Source organism: Rhincodon typus, chromosome 28, assembly GCF_021869965.1.
Source record: "Rhincodon typus isolate 14 chromosome 28, sRhiTyp1.1, whole genome shotgun sequence".
Lineage (NCBI taxonomy): Eukaryota > Metazoa > Chordata > Chondrichthyes > Orectolobiformes > Rhincodontidae > Rhincodon > Rhincodon typus.
In genome coordinates, this window is record NC_063359.1 from 3,671,182 (window position 1) to 3,688,924 (window position 17,743).

At 44.3% G+C, this 17,743-nt stretch overlaps 1 protein-coding gene across 1 annotated transcript in view; it reads left to right on the top strand.

Moving 5' to 3' along the window:
- glipr2 (GLI pathogenesis-related 2) overlaps window positions 1-6,104 on the top strand; it is a 46,196-nt gene extending 40,092 nt beyond the window's left edge. Inside the window, exons 10-11 of the mRNA XM_020529682.2 lie at window positions 626-703; window positions 5,670-6,104. Coding sequence (XP_020385271.1) covers window positions 626-703; window positions 5,670-5,827 — 236 coding nt within the window. The 3' untranslated portion in view covers window positions 5,828-6,104. The remainder of the gene's footprint in view (window positions 1-625; window positions 704-5,669) is intronic.
- Window positions 6,105-17,743: the final 11,639 nt, after the last annotated feature.

Genomic DNA, 17,743 nt, shown 5'->3' on the forward strand with positions numbered 1-17,743 from the left:
GAAATTTCTGAAGAAGGGTCTAGGCCCGAAACGTCAGCTTTCCTGCTCCTCTGATGCTGCTTGGCCTGCTGTGTTCATCCAGCTCTACACCTTGTCACCTCATATTCTCCAGCATCTGCAGTTTCTACTATCTCTGAAACGATCGTAATATTCTATTACTTTCTCCCTCTGCATTTATCTAGTTTCCCCTTAAATACATCCACTCCTTGTGATGGTAAGTTCCAGATCCTCACCATTCTCTGGGGTAAAAAAGCTGAACTTCTGGCTTTATTTCTTTATGTTCTACTTAAAACTAAGAAAGTGTCACTGTACTATAATTACTGCAATGTTTAACTTTCAACTTTGCTCTTTCTTTCTTAAGATTCTGTAGCTAGGTACATGTACCTAAGATGATGCCTTGTGTGGCAACATTATACACTTTTCACTGCGCTCCTGTGCCTTTGTATTTGAGTACACATGACAATAAAATCTACATCAAAAGTTAAAACCCTGATCGTTATTGGATTTACTATCTTAAATTTATAACCAGGATTTATAGATTTGATTTGATTTTCCCCACAAATGGAAACCCTGCTCTCTATCTACCCTTTCAAATCCTATCATAAATGTCTTTGTTTTGTTTTAGGAACTGAAGTGAGTGAATCCTGGTACAACGAAATCAAGAAATACAACTTCAGTTCTCCTGGTTTTAAGAGTGGAACAGGTGAGAGAAAGAGAGTCAACGGGAAAAACAAGGTATTTGAGACAGTACCGCACAATAAGAAAGGCAGAGGTAGACAGCAAGCGAGAGGAAGAGAGGCAGATGTGCTGTCCATTGCACTGAGTAAGATTAACTGCTATTGAACCAGCTTTATTTATATTTCCCCAATAAATAGGACAGTTAAACAAAATGCTCAAATTTTGCAACATATCACAAATTCATGCACTGGTTATGTTGCAGAGAGGCAGTGACACAGATAAAATGCAACTACCTGACCATTCTTCTCCAAGTCACAAGAACACCTTCATTTGGATGTCATTCAGTCATCACTTTTGGATCAAAGTACTCGATCTCCCTATTCAATGTCACTGCAGGTGACTGCAATAATTCAAGAAGGTAGCTCACCAACGCTTTCTCAAGGACAATTAGAGGTGAATAATAAATGCTACCCCAGCTAGTGAAGCCCACATCCCATGGACAAATTAACACATAGAGGCAGAGTCATGTGAGATCATTACAGAGTTATTTGAGAGAAAGGCAGCTGAAGAGATAGAGGAGCAAAAATATTCAGGCATAATAAAATCTATACTATATGAAAATAATAAAATATAAGGTATGTCAAGCACCATGTAATGACCGAGAAAGATGAACGTTAATGTTTTGCTCAGTACCCAACAGATCCAACACTTCTGTAAAGTCCTGCACAAACGTAACAGTAGAGTATGTGATGTTCATGCCCCATGCTATGGACAGAGCCCAGGCTGACTCAAAGTAATGAACCTCTATTGCATTTTATAGAACAAACAATGAACCCTATCCTGTGCAGTCACATACAAAGTCTTCTGTGCACTGAGGTCTGCCCTGAACTTGGTGACAACCCCACAGACATTGGCACCACAGTGCACCGTGACAAGGTGACAATTCCAGTATTATTGACACCCCAATCCACTCTGCAGCTGCAACCTTACAGATATAAACAGTACTGTCTCCCACAGTCACAGGCCTTAAAACCAACGGGCATATAGAAACATTGAATCATAGAAAATAGGAGCAGCAGTAGGCCATTCGGCCCTTCGAACTTGCTCTACCATTCAATGTGATCATGGCTGATCATCTAACTCAGTCCCCTGTTTCCAGTTTCTTCCATTACCCCTTGATCCCTTTAGCACTGAGAACTATATCTAACTCCTTCTTGAAACTTCAATATTTTGGCCTCAATCACTTTCTATGGCAGAGAATTCTACCGCTCACTGGGTGAAGAAATTTTTCTTCATCTCAGTCCTAAATGGCCTACACTATATCCTTAAGCTGTGGCCCCTGGTTCTGGACTCCCCAGTCATTAGGAACATACCTCCTGTATTTATCCTGTCTAGTCCTGTTCGAATTTTATAGATTTCTATGAGATCCCCCCTCATTTTCCCAAACTCCAGTGACTATGGTCCTGACCAACCCAACCTCTCGTCATATATCAGTCCTGCCTTCCAAGAATCAGTCTTGTAAACTTTTGCTGCACTGCCTCCTTAGACAGAACATCCTTTCTCAGATAGAGACCAAAACTGCACACAATACTCCAGTACACTCCCACCAAGGCCCTATACAATTGCAGTAAAATACTTCTGCTCCTGAACTCAAATCCTCTCACTATAAAAGCCAACATATCATTTGCCTGCTGCACCTAGATTTTTATTTTCAGTGACTGATATACAAGCTCACCGAGATCTTGCTGCACCTCCCCCTTTCCCAATTTATCACCATTCAGATCATAATCTGTCTTCCTGTTTTTGCTACCAAAATGTATCATCTACAAGAGCTGAGACCGCAGAAGATCTGTGCTTCAGTCTGCTCAGCAATTGGACTAAGCAAGTCATGTCGTAGACCTCACTGTTGCCGCCTGGTCTACAGTCCAGGGGTGCAGGCAGAAGAGCTCTGACTGTAGTCAGCATGAATATGGTTACTGCCTCAAGGTGACCTCAGACATAGCCCATCCAACAGTGGCCATGGTAAATGGACATCAGTGCGCTAAGGTGTGAAAAGCCTGTTGCTGGTGTACTATCAAGGCTATTTTCAACAAGTAACACTCCTCTCTCTTCAATCCTACTGAAGTATAGGCCGGCCACTGCATTTACTCTTCCAGCGTGGACACACTTAGAAGGGATCAAAGGTTGGGATTAAAGCGGCAGAGTAAAAACACTCACCAAGGAGGAGCATGAACGTGGCTTGTAGTTCCTTGGGTCTAGAATGTTAAGACATAAGATGTTTCAACGGAAAAAAAAGGATTCAATGGAGAAACTACTTCCTGTAGTGAGGGAATAAGGAATATGGGGATGCAATCTCCAAACTGAAGAGTGTGAGTGCAAGCTCAAAGCATTTTATACACCAAAGGCTGTGAATGCTGGGTCAATTGGAACTTTCAAGACTGCAATTTAGAGGTTTTTAATTAGGCTATGATATAAAGGGATACGAACCAAAAATAAGTAAATGAATCTGAGGTACAAATCTGTGACTGATTCGCAAAAGAAATTCGACAAAGCTGAATTACCTTCTCATTTCAATGTAAGTGCCACGGTAACAATAGGAGAGTCATATCCAAATAATACAGTGAGGAAATAAATTGGTGCTGTTTTACTTTAGATTTCTCCCAAGTATTTCTAATTGGACAAATATGTAGTAACACCACAAGGTATGGTGAGTGGTCAGCAGTTGGAAATATGCAGAGGAACACAAGGCGTTGTTAGGTTCCAACTGTTCATCTGCTATCACTCTGGTAATCACATGGCACAGTGATAATGCAGTTGTTGACTAATCATAGCAATCAATTCCTATCAACAAGAGAAACTAGATCATCCTAACTGGGCTGAATGGCCTTTTTCTGTGCCATTATTCTGTGAATTCAGTGATTTGGAATAGTTCTCTTTGGAGGAAAGGAGTCTGGGGAGATTTAGTTAAAGCAGATTTATTAGTCAACATTATAAAGCTGTGGGAGTTTGCTCTGTCTAATTGGCTATTACATTTTGCACACTGTACAATGATGGTACTTCAAAGGGTACTGCAGTAGCTGTAAAGTATTTTAACTAGGAGCATAGCCACAAAATAAGGGGGAGCAGATTTAGGACTGAGCTGAGGAGGAACTTCTTCACCCAAATGATTGTGAATCTGTGGAATTCCCTGCCCAGTGAAGCAGTGAGGCTACCTCACTGAATGCTTTTAAGGCAAAGATAGATTTTTGAACAGTAAAGGAATTAAGGATTATGGTGAGTGGGTGGGTAAAGGGAGCTGAGTCCATGAAAAGATCAGCCATGATCTTATTGAATGGTGGAGCAGGGCATGGCCTATTCCTGCTTCTATTTCTTATGTTCTTAATAGATGTGCTCAAAATTGAAGATATAATTAAGAGAAACTTTTTACCACTGGCAAGTGGGTCAGCAACCAAAGACCAAACAACAGGTCATTGGCACAAAAAGGCAGGGGTGCAATGAAGGTAACAGGGCAAGATGTTGTAAATTGGAGTACATTGTCTGGGAAGGCAGTGGAAGCAGATTCAGTCACAACTTCGAAAAGGGAAGTAGACAACTTGAAAGAGAAAAAGCTTTCGGGTTGTGAGAAAAGATATGGAGAAGTGAGACTGAAACAAACAGAAATACTGTGGATGCTGGAAATCTGAAATAAAAGCATGAAATGCGAGAGAAACAGAGCAAAGTCTGGCAGCGTCTGCGGAAACAGCAACAGAGTTAACACTTCAAGTCTGCTTTGACTGTTCTTCAGTTCTGAAGATGTTATATCAGTTAACGTTAACTTTGTTTCTCTTTACACAGATGCTGCCAGACTTACTGAGTTTCTCCTGTGATTTCTGTTTGTATTTGGAAAATGAGAGTAATAGAATAGCTCATTCACAGATTTGTTTCAGTGGAACAGGTCACTTCCTTTTCTACTGAAAGACTTGGTCTACAATAAACTCAAGCATGGTGTAAAGAAATCTACAGTGGTGGAGAGTTTTAGGAACCGTAGACATAAATTCAGCTATTCCTCCAATCATGCTACATTAGCCAACATCATGTTTCAAACGAACTCAGACTGTATTCCCAAATATCATTTTCTACAGTAAATTTATTTAATTTGCATTCTATCTCTGAAAGCTCTGTGGGTGTACCTAAACCAAATAGACTGCAGCAATTCATAAACACAATTCACCATCATCTTATCAATGAAAATTGGGAATGTGCAATTAGTTCTGGCCTAGCCAGAGGCACACAAATCACTTGAACACTTTTTTTAAAAACTGAATGATCCATGTTGGGAATATTTTCAGGGAGACACTATTTGGATGGTGTTTACAAGTCATTTAGTTGAATGCATGAAAACAAGGGGAAAGATTACACTGCTGGGATGAAACTGTGAAATAAGGAAGCCCAAGCAAGTTAACTTTTGCTGGGATCAGGTTCCAAGTGTACAATGCACTTTCTGTTGGCACACGCAGTGGCCATTACTCACTTGTGAACTCTAATGCTGAGTTTTGTGTAACTACACCATCCTATGGGGCAACCTAGCCACATCTGATATTCTCATACATGATGTCTGTACAAATGCCCTTTCAGTTATGGAAGCATAGACCCTAGGCTGACAGTCCTACTGCCTTACTGAGGAGAGTGTTGGGTAAAATATCTTTGACAGGGCATGTTAAATCAAGTTCCCATTTGCCCTCTCAGGTGAGCATAAAAGATTCAAAGAATGGGAAGACAGTTCTCCCTGATGTCCTGATATTTATCTGTCAACCAACACCATTAAAACAGATTTATTGGCCAACATTATAAAGCTGTGGGAGTTTGCTCTGCCTAATTGGCTATTACACTTCCCACACTACACAAGGATGATATTTCCAAGGGTACTGTGGTGGCTGTAAAGCGCTTTATGAATCTTGCGGTTGTAAAAGGCACTATAAAAATGCAAGATTTTCTTTTTGTGTTGAAACTAGGCCACTTCACCCAGATGGTGTGGAAGGAATCACGTGAGATGGGTGCTGGCTGTGCTACAGATGGGAAGGGTATGTTCATGGTGGTGGCAGTCTACAATCCACCAGGAAATATCACCAATCCCGGATACTTCGAGAAAAACGTGTTACCTCCCAGTTAAAAACTAACTGAGGAGGAAGAGGAATGGGGTCAAATGCCAAACATTGTACTAGTGTATACTGATGATTGAATGGGATTGCTTGGAATTGCATTTGGAGCTTAATGAGAAATTTAAATAAGATTGTTTTCCAGGTTTTGGGTGGATTTTACCATGATATATTTTTAACAAGATCGTATAACAGAAGATTGCCTACCCCTGATTTCTTTTTTCTATTCATTCATGGGATGTGGGTGTCACTGGCTAGGCAAGCACATATTGCCCAGAGGGCAGTTAAGAGTCAGTCACGTTGCTGTGGGTCTGGAGTCACATGTAGGCAGGACCACGTAAGAATGTCAGTTTCCCTCCCTAAAGGATATTAGTGAACCAGATGGGTTTTTCTAACAATCAACATGGTCGTCATCAGACTCTTAATTCCAGATTTTAATTGAATCTAAATTCCACCATCTACCATGGCGGGATCATTACTGGGGTCTCTTGTGTTAATATTTGAGTGATAATACCACTAGGCCATTGCCTCCCCTTCCTGAACTCCTTCATTGGTACCATGCTGTTAGTTGTTGGGATGTGATACTGCCTCTCCAACTCAATTCCTTCCTTTAGAACGCTCCTTAAAACCAATCTCTTTGACCACCTTCTTAATATCTCCTTATGTGATTCAACATGAGATACTGATTCCCTGGATGGCAGGACTGACATATAAAGAAAGACAGGCTCAATTGGGCTTGTATTCGCTGGAATTTAGAAGAATGATTTGGATACAGAACTGGCTCGAAGGTAGAAGACAGAAGGTGGTGGAGGGGGGTTGCTTTTCAGACTGGAGGCTTGTGATCAGCGGTGTGCCACAAGGATTGGTGCTGGGTCCACTGCTTTTTGTCATTTATATAAATGATTTGGATATGAATATAGGAGGTATGGTTAGTAAGTTTGCAGATGACACCAAAATGGGAGGTGTAATGGACAGCAAAGAATGTTACCTCAGAGTACAACAGGATCTTGATCAGATGGGCCAATGGGCCGAGGAGTGGCAGACTGAGTTTAGTTTAGATAAATGTGAGGTGCTGCGTTTTGGAAAGGCAATCCAGGGCAGGACTTATACACTTAATGGTAAGGTCCTGGGGGGTGTAGCTGAGCAAAGAGACCTTGGAGTGCAGGTTCATAGTTCCATGAAAGTGGAGTCGCAGGTAGATGGGATAGTGAGGAAGGCGTTTGGTATGCTTGCTTCTATTGGTCAGTGCATTGAGCATAGGAGTTGGGAGGTCATGTTGTGGCTCTACAGCACATGGTAGGCCACTTTTGGAATACTGTATGCAATTCTGGTCTCCCTGCTATAGGAAGGATGTTGTGAAACTTGAAAGGTTTAGAAAAGATTTACAAGGGTGTTGCCAGGATTGGAGGGTTTGAGCTATAGGGAGAGGCTGAGTTGGCTGGGGCTATTTTCCCTCGAGTGTCAGAGGCTGAGGGGTGGCGTTATAGAGGTTTATAAAATCATGAGGGGCATGGATAGGGTAAATAGACAAGGTCTTTTCTCTGGGGTGGGGGAGTCCAAAACTAGAGGGCATAAGTTTATGGTGAGAGGCGAAAGATTTAAATGTGACCTAAGGGGCAACATTTTCAAGCAGAGGGCAGGGCATCTATGGAACAAGCTGCCAAAGGAAGTGATGAGGGCTGGTATAATTACAACATTTAATAGGCATCCTGATGGGTACATGAATAGGAAGGTTTAAATGGATATGGGCCAAATGCTGGCAAATGAGACTACATTAATTTAGGATATCTGATTGGCACGGATGAATTGGACCAAAGGGTTTGTTTCCATGCTGTACAGCTCTATGACTCTATTGGGACAGGAGGGGCAGAAATCTCATAGAAACGTAAAAAATCTTGATGGGATTGGACAGGCTAGATGCTGTTTCCAATATTGAGGAAGTCCAGAAGTAGGGGCCGTAGTCTAAGAATAAGGGGTAAGCCATTCAGGAGTGAGATGAGGAAGAATTTCTTCACTCGGAGAGCTGTGAATCTGTGGAATTCTCTCCCACAGAAAGCTGCTGAGGCCAGTTCGTTAGATATTTTCAAGAGGGAGCTGGACGTGGCCCTTCCAGCTAAAGGGATCAAAGGATGTGGAGAGAAAGCGGGGAGAGGGATCCTGAAATTGCATGATCATATTGAATGGTGGTACAGGCTCAAAGATCTGAATGGCCTACTCCTGCACCTATTTCCAATGTTTCTCTGACATCAATTTATGTCTGACAGCACTCCTTGCAAAAAACTTGGAATATTTTGCAGTGCTAAAGTGCTATATAAACAGAAGTTGTTGTTGGGATATGCTTGGAGTCTGATGTATCAAACACTTTATGGATTCCTGCAGATTCTCATTTCTGTAATTGGTAAAGGGCTTTGAGTTATTCAATCTGTTTATATACTGGGTGTCCGGTTATCAAAGGGTTATATTGGGTCAGAATTTCTTAATAAGGCAATTCCGGCAGAGTTATGGACAAAGAAAGGCTTCAGCATTTTCCCAGAAATGTGTATTAGTTTGTTCAAGCTGGAGCTGACCTTGGGGGACTTTACAACTTGCTCACTGACTTGCTTCACCTCAAAATGCAAAGGGGTCAGGAGCTCAGAGACAGCAAGGGCCGCTGAGTAGCTCTACACCTTTCCCCAACACTCTCACAGTTCCTCTCTCCTGTGCCCTCTGCTCTTATAGATCCCTCAACACCCCCCCACCACCTAACCCCTGCGATCCCTCAACACCCCCACCACCCAGCCCCTGCTCCCAGTGACAGGTTGCAACAAATTTCAAGTTTCAAAATGGAGCCATAGTGGAGGAGGCACTGTCTCATTGGGTTCATTTTATATCCTCCATGCCCGTCCATGCACTGATTTTAAATGCTTTCTAAAACTGCAGTTGGGTTTTCCATTTCCCTGCAATGAGCAGTGAGTGGGTAACAGCCGTCAAATGCAGAGGCACACAGGCATCCTTCTGAGTCCCAGGTGATGCACACCACAGTAACAGAGTCATGAAATGAAGCTGCCACACTTACCAGGCTGTAGCTGAAATGTTTCTCCTTGGGATCAGGAAACATTATCCACTTGGGCAGCGTCAATACTTCAGCACGTGAACCTACACAAGTCACTGTTTACTCTCAGTGCCCTGTTGCCAGTGCATGCTGCATTAACACTAAACTTCAAAGGACAATGCAAATTGGTCCATCACCCCTTCAGCAAGGATAGTAACTCCAGTCACCTGTATTTCTGGAGATCTGATCACATGATTTCTGACCTCCAACCAATATCCAATCTAACAGCCTTCCCTGCATTAATCTCCAAAATATTTAACAAAGGTCAAACTATCAGTACCTCTTTTCTCGCTCATGTTTTTGAAATCAGTGTCCATGCAATTAAATTATACGACAGAACGGATTCAAGGTGTGAAAGGCCAACTCTTGTTTCTATGTTTATATGACACCTGCCTCTTGAACATCTCAGACTATTGCTCCAATAACGTGGCAAGATGTACATAACAGCCAGGGCCAAAGCCAGAGAGAAGGGGGTATCCTAATTTTGGATTAGTGAATCAACCTGACATGAATAAACCTCAATGAGATAAACATTTACTGTGATTGATTCTGACACATCTGCTTATTTCTACTTGTGGCATTGGGATCTGTTCAAACAGTAATCTGACTTCATAACTTGGAATTGCAAAGAGGGTGAAAGTACTCTTTGATAGATGTTTTGAGTTAATACTATGCCCCTTCGAATGTAACCATTTGTGGATATTCTTTAAATTAAAAATTGCTCAAGACATCTTTTGTAGTCTGCATTAAACTATTCCGCTCTGCATTTCAAATTCCTACCGAGCCCCCTCTCCAACTTCTTTGCTGTGTTCAAATTCTACCTGTGAGATTTTCAATCACAAACTGTGACCAATCTCAGCTGGAAGTATGCAATTTGCTAATCGCAAAACACCATAGTCACAGGAGAGCAAGAGATCACAATCTTCATGAACGAAGGAGAGTTGGCCAGGCCATTGCTCAGTCTGCACAGCCTACAGTTCATTATAGCGGATGTTAGCGAGTAATGTGAAAGCGTTGATATTCCTGCCTTTTAATTTAGCCACTCCACTTATTTAAGATAAGTTTTTAAGTATTTAAGATAAGCTTATTTAAAATAAGCTATCAACATTGCTACAATTGATACAACATTAACATGTTCAGCATATTGCCAATAACTGGAGTGGAATGGTGGCTCAGAGGTTAGCACTGCTGCCTCACAGCACCAGGGTCCTGGTTTCAGTTCAATCCTCAGGCAACTGTTTGTGTGGAGTTTGCACATTCTCCCCGTGTCTGCGTGGGTGTCCTCCGGGTGCTCTGGTTTCCTCCCACAGTCCAAAGATGTATAGGCTACGTGAATTGGCCACGCTAAATTGCCCATAGTGTTCAGGGATGAGTGGGTTATAGGGGGATACATCTGGGTGGGATGCTATGAGGGTCAGCCTCAAAACCGACATCTATTTCAAGCCCACTGACTCCCACAACTACCTAGACTACACCTTCTCTCACCCACCTTCCTGCAAGAATGCGATCCCCTACTCCCAATTCCTCTGCCTCCGCCGCATCTGCTCCCAAGATGAGGCGTTCCACTCCTGGACATCCCAGATGTCCTCTTATTTCAAGGACCGCAACTTCCTCCCTTCCGATGATCGAAAATGCTCACGACCGCATCTTTTACGTTTCCCGCACCTCTGCCCTCACAGCCCCTCCCTGCAACAAAAACAAAGACAGAATCCCCCTTGTCCTCACATATCACCCCATTAACCTCCGGATTCAACGCATCATTCTCCACCACTTCCGCTACCTGCAATCTGACCCCACTACAAAGAATATATTCTATCTGCCTATCACCTCTATCTGCCTTTCATAGGGACCACTCTCTCTGCGACTCCATCGTCCGCTCCACACTCCCCACTAGCCCCACCACCCCCGGCACCTTTCCCTGCAACCGCAGGAGGTGCTACACCTGCCCCTACACCTCCCCCCTCACTCCCATCCCAGGCACCAAACAAAGCTTTCATATCAGACAGAGGTTCATCTGCACATCCGTCAATGTGGTCTATTGCATCTGCTGCTCCCGATGTGGCCTCCTCTACATCAGTGAGACCAAGCGGAGGCTCGGAGATCGCTTTGTAGAGCACCTGTGCTCTGTTCGTGACAAACAACACCTTCCAGTCACGAACTATTTCAACTCCCACTCCCTGGGTAACATGTCCATCCTGGGCCTCCTCCAGTGTACAATGACACCACCTGGAAACTGGAGGAACAGCACCTCATATTCTGCCTTGGGAGCCTACAGCCCAATGGTCTCAATGTGGACTTTACCAGTTTCATAATCTCCCCACCCCTGGCCTCATCCCATGACCAACCCTCCCTCTCATCCCCGCCTCCTTGACCTGACATACCTGCCCATCTTCTCTCCCACCTGTCCACCCCTCCCACCTCATTGATCAATCCCACCACTCCCTACATGCATTGACCTATCACCATCCCATCTACCTTCCCCAGCCCCACCCCTCCTCTCTATTTATTTCAGAGCTCCCTTCCCCCTCCCCATTTCTGGAGAAGGGTCCCAACCCGAAACATCAGCTTTCCTGTTTTTCTGATGCTGCCTGGCCCGCTGTGTTCCTCCAGTTCCACCCTGTGTTATCTCTGACTCCAGCATCAGCAGTTCTTACCATCTCTGTTGCTCATTTTTAATTGTTCTTACGAAAGTGGTGGGCTGCTTCCTGGAACTACTGCAGTTCATGTGGCACAGGTACAATGCTGTTAGAAAGGGAGTTCTCGGATTTCAACTCAATGACAGTGACAGCAACACAAATTCTTGTCTGGAGGGCAAGTAGTTTGGACAAAAACTAGTGTTGTCCCCACATGTATGCTGTCCTTGTCTTTCTCAGTGGTATAGTCATAAGATTGGAAGATTTTGTCAATTTCACTTCCAATTTCCACCCTGCTTTCACCTTCACCTGGCCCATCTCCGACTCCTCCATTCCCTCTCTTGACATCTCTGTTTCCATTTCTGGCAATAGACAGGACACCAATATCCAATATAAATGCATAAGCTCACATGGTTACCTTGCGTACACATCTGCACACCCTGTTTCCTACAAAGATTCTACTCCATTTTCCCAGTTCCTCCATCTCTGTGCATCTGTTCTAATGATGACAACTTAAACAAAGGGACGTCTAAAATGTCCACCTTATTCTTCAACTGAGGATTGCCCAGCACCATAGTTGATAGGACCCTCAGCCCCGTCTGAACCATCTCTCACACTTCAGCTCTCAAACCCTCTCTTCCCTCCCACAATCACAATAGGCTCCCATGGTCCTTTCTCACAACGCCACCAACATCCACAACCAGAGGATCATTAGCTGCCATTTCTTCCACTTCCATCGGGATGCCACCTAAACACATATTGCCCTCCCCTCCCTTGTCAGCCTTCCACAGGGACCATTCCGTCTGGGACATCTTGGTCCACATTCACTCCCAACAACAACCCCACCTTCCCCCCCCCCCCCCACCGACCCCGACACCCCTGTGCAATCACAGAAGATGCAACAACTGCCAATTTACCGCTTCCCCCCCTCACTATCCAAGATCCCAGACACACCTTCCAGGTGAAGCAGCGATTTATCTGCACTTCACTGAATCTAGTCTACTGCGTTTGCTGCTCACGATGTTGGCTCCTCTACACCGGGGAGGTGAAACAAAGATTGGGTGACCACTTTGCTGAACACCTACCTTCCCTCGAGCGAAACTCAGCACAAGCTGGAAGAATAGCATCTCATTTTCCATTTGGGAACACTGCAGCGTTCTAGACTCAATATTGAGGTCAATAATTTTAGGACCTTCCGTGCAACAATGCACAGAAGCACAACCTTGCAGTCTAACTCCCAAGCATTGGCTCACTGAGATTGGTGAACATGATGGTATAGCAGAATTGACCTTGTCAGCATGTAATTTATTACATTTGCCGTACTCTACTGTGAAAACATCCCAGCTGGACATGGCCCTGAAATGAATCAAAATAAACCGCTGACCTGGAAGCACACTCGGAAAAAGACTTCGATCTCTCACACACCAGCCCCCTTGTTGCCCTGTTCCTGAACCAAGTGGCAAGTCATGAAGCAAGGGACGTGGCCAGCGCTGAGGGGTGGGAGGCAGTGCCAGTGGCACAGACACACCCAGAAGGCCCTATCATGAAGACAGCAGCTTTTTCACAGGGGGAGTGGTTAGCGGCCAGAAGACCAGAAGGTTTCATTGAGCTGGAATGGTATAATTATCACCATCTGTGCACGTGCTGGCAGATGTCTTTGTCAGTATCAACCTACGCTTCATTGATTTACCAGAAACTGAGCTGTTTCACTTGTGGGTAGCACTTACTGCAGCACAGCACTAGGTGGCACTAATTACAGTATGGTTGTGAAAGTACGTGGGTGGACCTGAAATTTTATCCTTCAGGACCTCCCAGCCTACAGAAGTAGCAACATTACATTAATCTGCTGTCCATCAAGCAGGTAGTCGTTGCTCCTGCGGCTAGGCAAATAACTCAAATTTCTCTCCCTCCAAAGGCTTCAGCAGGATGTTATTGTAATGACCCATTTGTAGCATAGAGGGTGGCAAGGCAGGGGGCAGCAGTGAGTCGGGAACCTTTCTGTTTCAAAAGCAAGCTTGGTTACGACTGTTGGACTCAGCCACACATTAGCATCCTAAGCCCAGGACAAACATCAGATGTAATGATGCCCCCTCCTATACTGGTCAATGTAAAGCTCTCTTCACTTGGAAGTGCTGCTGGAGATAGTGAGCGATTACTGATCCCTATGGGGTAGGAGGAAGAGAGCAGCTGCCAAACTCAACAGGCATGACCTGGGGATCGCTAAGGTAGTGAGCAGTAGGCCCATGACCCATTCAACCTGCCTTCCTGTTTTTGACGGTGGGAATGATTTAATTTAGAGGAGGGGAGGGTGAGGGTAGCAAGGGGTGTGGTTGACTGCAGTGCTAGAGGGTTGCTCACGCTCAGGTCAGCTGAAACAAGGCTGTATGGAAGCCAGATAACCAGCTGTAGAAACCTTGGTCACATCTGGATCCTCTTTCACCCCAGAGGGTGATGTCGAGAAGTCTGCAGGTTCCTCCTCCTGGTACACACATCCCTGGATCTGTCCAGGTATGAATCACATCTTCAGCAACGCAGTCACCCTTGTAATCATGAGGCTCCAGCCTCTCTTCTGCTTCAGTGATGGGGTTTGTCACAGGCCTCATTAACCAGGCCCTTGGAGGGTAGGTCTCGTCTCCAAGGAGACACCAGCTTGTGCTGTGCGATGTAAACCAGTGGGCGATTTGACTGTCACAGAATGAAGGAATCGTGGAAACTTCCTCGGTACCTTGCACATGATAATCTCACAAGAGTTATCGATGGAGTGGGAATCCCTTCTGAGTTTCAAATGCTCCAGGATCTCTGAGGACACCTCGATTGCTGTATGTGTGTCACTGTCTCCCTGTAGCTGTGGAAATCCAGCCAGTGCAGTAAGAACGAGAGGCCTCAGTGTCTGACCGGCCTCACCAGTGGCAAAGCGGCTGCCCCAGGTTTCCTCAACAGCTCAGAAAAGTCTGAGAAAGTACAATGATTTCCAAAATGTTAGAAATCCCCTGTTAAGCATTGAAACCTCACACTCGGAGGAAAAGCTGTGAAAACGTGTCTTTCACATGAGGAGACCAGCAGTTACAGAGTGTTACTGTGTAAAGGCTTCCCTTTACTGTTAGTTTTACTGATCAATGGTGGACTGCATAAAGACCCTAGCTATTAATCCCCAGTTAAAGCTACAATTGCCTGTTTGCTCATTGAAACTATTGACCCAATAGCACTGTAAGAGTTGCCCATTTGTCTAGGAACAGGCTCTGGTGAACCTGGAATGCCTGGGATCATGTCAAGTTTCTAATCTGCCTGTTATTTTCAACCATTTATAGCCTCACCTGTTGCCCACAACTGAACTCAACTCATGCCCCGATTGTTACAATTCTAGGAAGCAGAGGTCTAGTGATACAGAGGTCTGAGTCTTGCCAGGTTTTCAGACTTCAAGTAAATGAGGGCACTGTCAATTGCTCACTTCACCTTGCAATTTCGAACTCAAGGTCCTGGAGTTTACATGGGCAGATAGGACATTCACTCAATGAGGCTATAGCTGGTACAGGACAATGTTCAGTGTGTGCCAGGCATCCTGACAGCTATCTTAATGCCTCCATCCTGTGCCAGTCCTGAATTCTACCCCTCCCCTCACTTTTTCCACCAAGTCTGCTTGGTCCTATCCCTCTGCACACATACAGGTTCACATTAATTGGCAGGAGCGTAAGCTTAGGTGACAAACTGGGATACAAACAACATACCAGAGCACTAACTGAACAAACATCATCCAAAAGCAAAACTATCAGCTGAACAGGTCCAGAGGTGAGTTGCGGTACAACCCTCTCTGTGTCATATTCTGAACACTCCACATTTTAGTCATGCAATGGGGAGGATTTATTAAGATAACTGTAGACGAAGTCACCTAAGTGAAAGATCCCAAAGGACAATAAAACCAGAAGATGACTAGGAAGAAAGGGCCACCTACCCTGTCAGCCACCAGTATTTTCAAACGGTAGTAGGGAAAAAAAAAATATAAAGAACCAGCAATACTTGGAAATGAATATATTGGTCATACTGGTCCTCCTTTTTGAAGTATATAAGATGAGTCAGGCCTGTATGACTCCTTTTTTTTTCCTACAGTGTGGAAACAGGCCCTTTGGCCAAACAAGTCCACACCAACCCTCAGAGCATCCCACCCAGACCCATCCCCTGATAACCCACCTAATCTACACATCCCTGAACACTATGAGCAATTTAGCATAGTCAATCCACCTCACCTGCACAGCTTTGGACCTTGGGAGGAAACCAGAGCACCCAGAGGAAACCCAAGCAGACACGGGGAGAATGTGCAAACTCCACACAGACAGTCATCCGAGGGTGGAATCAAACCCAGGTCCCTGGTGCTGTGAGGCAGCAGTGCTAACTACTGAGCCACTGTGCCACCTTATTCACCAATTTTACTGGTTTTTTCTTCTGAGATCTCTATTTTCCTGCACCGATGATCCAGTAGACTTAGCACTTCTCAGTATCCTTAGGGTTACTCTCGACTTAAATACCATTCTGGCACTTCTGTCAGATCACATCATTTGGATATCTAATATTGTACTCAACAAACAGCCCCCTGTACATATAGAATTCCCTTGAAGGCAGTATTTTTGATGATGGACATAAACACACCCAAAGGCAAGGGGTCATCTCAGTGTAAATTCCTTGAGTCTGATTCAACACTTCCTCCACTAGATGCTCCACGTGACTATCAGAGAAACATAAACTCTGGTACAATAGTCAAGTGGTCATCTCATAGCATTTCACAAGTTACCAATACAGTCAGGGAACATATGTTCAAATCCCCCCAGGGTATTTTAAGTATTCAATTCAATTCTAAGAAGATGGTGTTCATAAAAGTGACTATTTAACTTTAGTGTAGCTCATACCTATTTCCCTGGACTCATGCACATTGCTTCGATCTAAATAATCATCCAAAGGCTTCTCTCAATGTCCTATTGAACCTGCTTCCACCACACTTGCAGAAAGTGCATTCCAAAACTGAATCACCTTTTCACAGAAACCCTTCAGCATGGAGGCAGGCCATTTGGCCCACACCAACATTCCAGAGAGAATCACACCCAGACCCATCCTCCTATCCAATCCCTGTAACCCTGCATTTCCCATGGCTAATCCGCACATCTTTAGACTGTGGGAGGAAACCAGAGCACCTGGAGGAAACCCATGCAGACATGGGGAGAATGTGCAAACTCCACATAGACAGTCAGCCAAGGCTGGGATTGAACCCAGGTCCCTGGTGCTGTGAGGCAGCAGTGCTAACCACTGAGCCACCATGTTCTTGTTCTGTGAAAAAGTTTTTTTCTCAAATCACAGCTTCTTTTTTTTGCAAATTACTTCCAATCTGTCCTCAATCTCAGTTTCATCCATCTACTCTATTCAGCCCTTTCAGAGTCATACAGCACGGAAACAGACCCTTCAGTCCAACTCGTCCATGCTGACCAAGTTTCCGAAACTAAACTAGTCCCATTTGCCTGCTTTTGGCTCATATCCCTCTAAACCTTTTCTATTCACGTACCTGTCCAAACATGTTTGAAATGTTGTAACTGTACCTGCATCTACCGCTTCCTCTGGCAGTTCATTCCACATACGTACCACCCTCTGTGTGAAAAAAGTTGCTTCTCAGATCCCTTTTAAATCTTTCTCCTTTCACCTTAAACATATGCCCCTTAGTTTTGAATCCCCCATCCTAGGGCGTAGTGCCTTGGTCTTCAGCTTATCTATGCCCCTGATGATTTTATAAACCTCTTTAAGGCCAACCCTTTTATGATATTGAAAACTTCTATCAGATCTCCTCTTAACTTACTTCTCTCCAAGGAGAACAGTCCTAATCTTTCCAATCCTTCCTCAATTGAAGGGTCTCATGCCTGGAACCATTCCTGTAAACCTCTTTTGTACTCTGTCCAATGTGTATACACGTTTCCTACAATATGGCACCCAAAATTGTAGACCATACTCTGGCTGAGTGGTCTTATTCTGACCATTATGTGACATCAACACGGTTGCAACCTCAACTGTTCTCTGAAGGAGCCTTATAAGTAGTTACATTCAGGGCAATAGGTATCATTGATGTGAAGTTGCCCACATCCAGACAGAGTATTTTTGTAAAGGCAGCAATAACTTTATAAGACAGCAGTAACTCAAGGTGAGGCAATGCAGGCCATCCACAGAATCTAGCA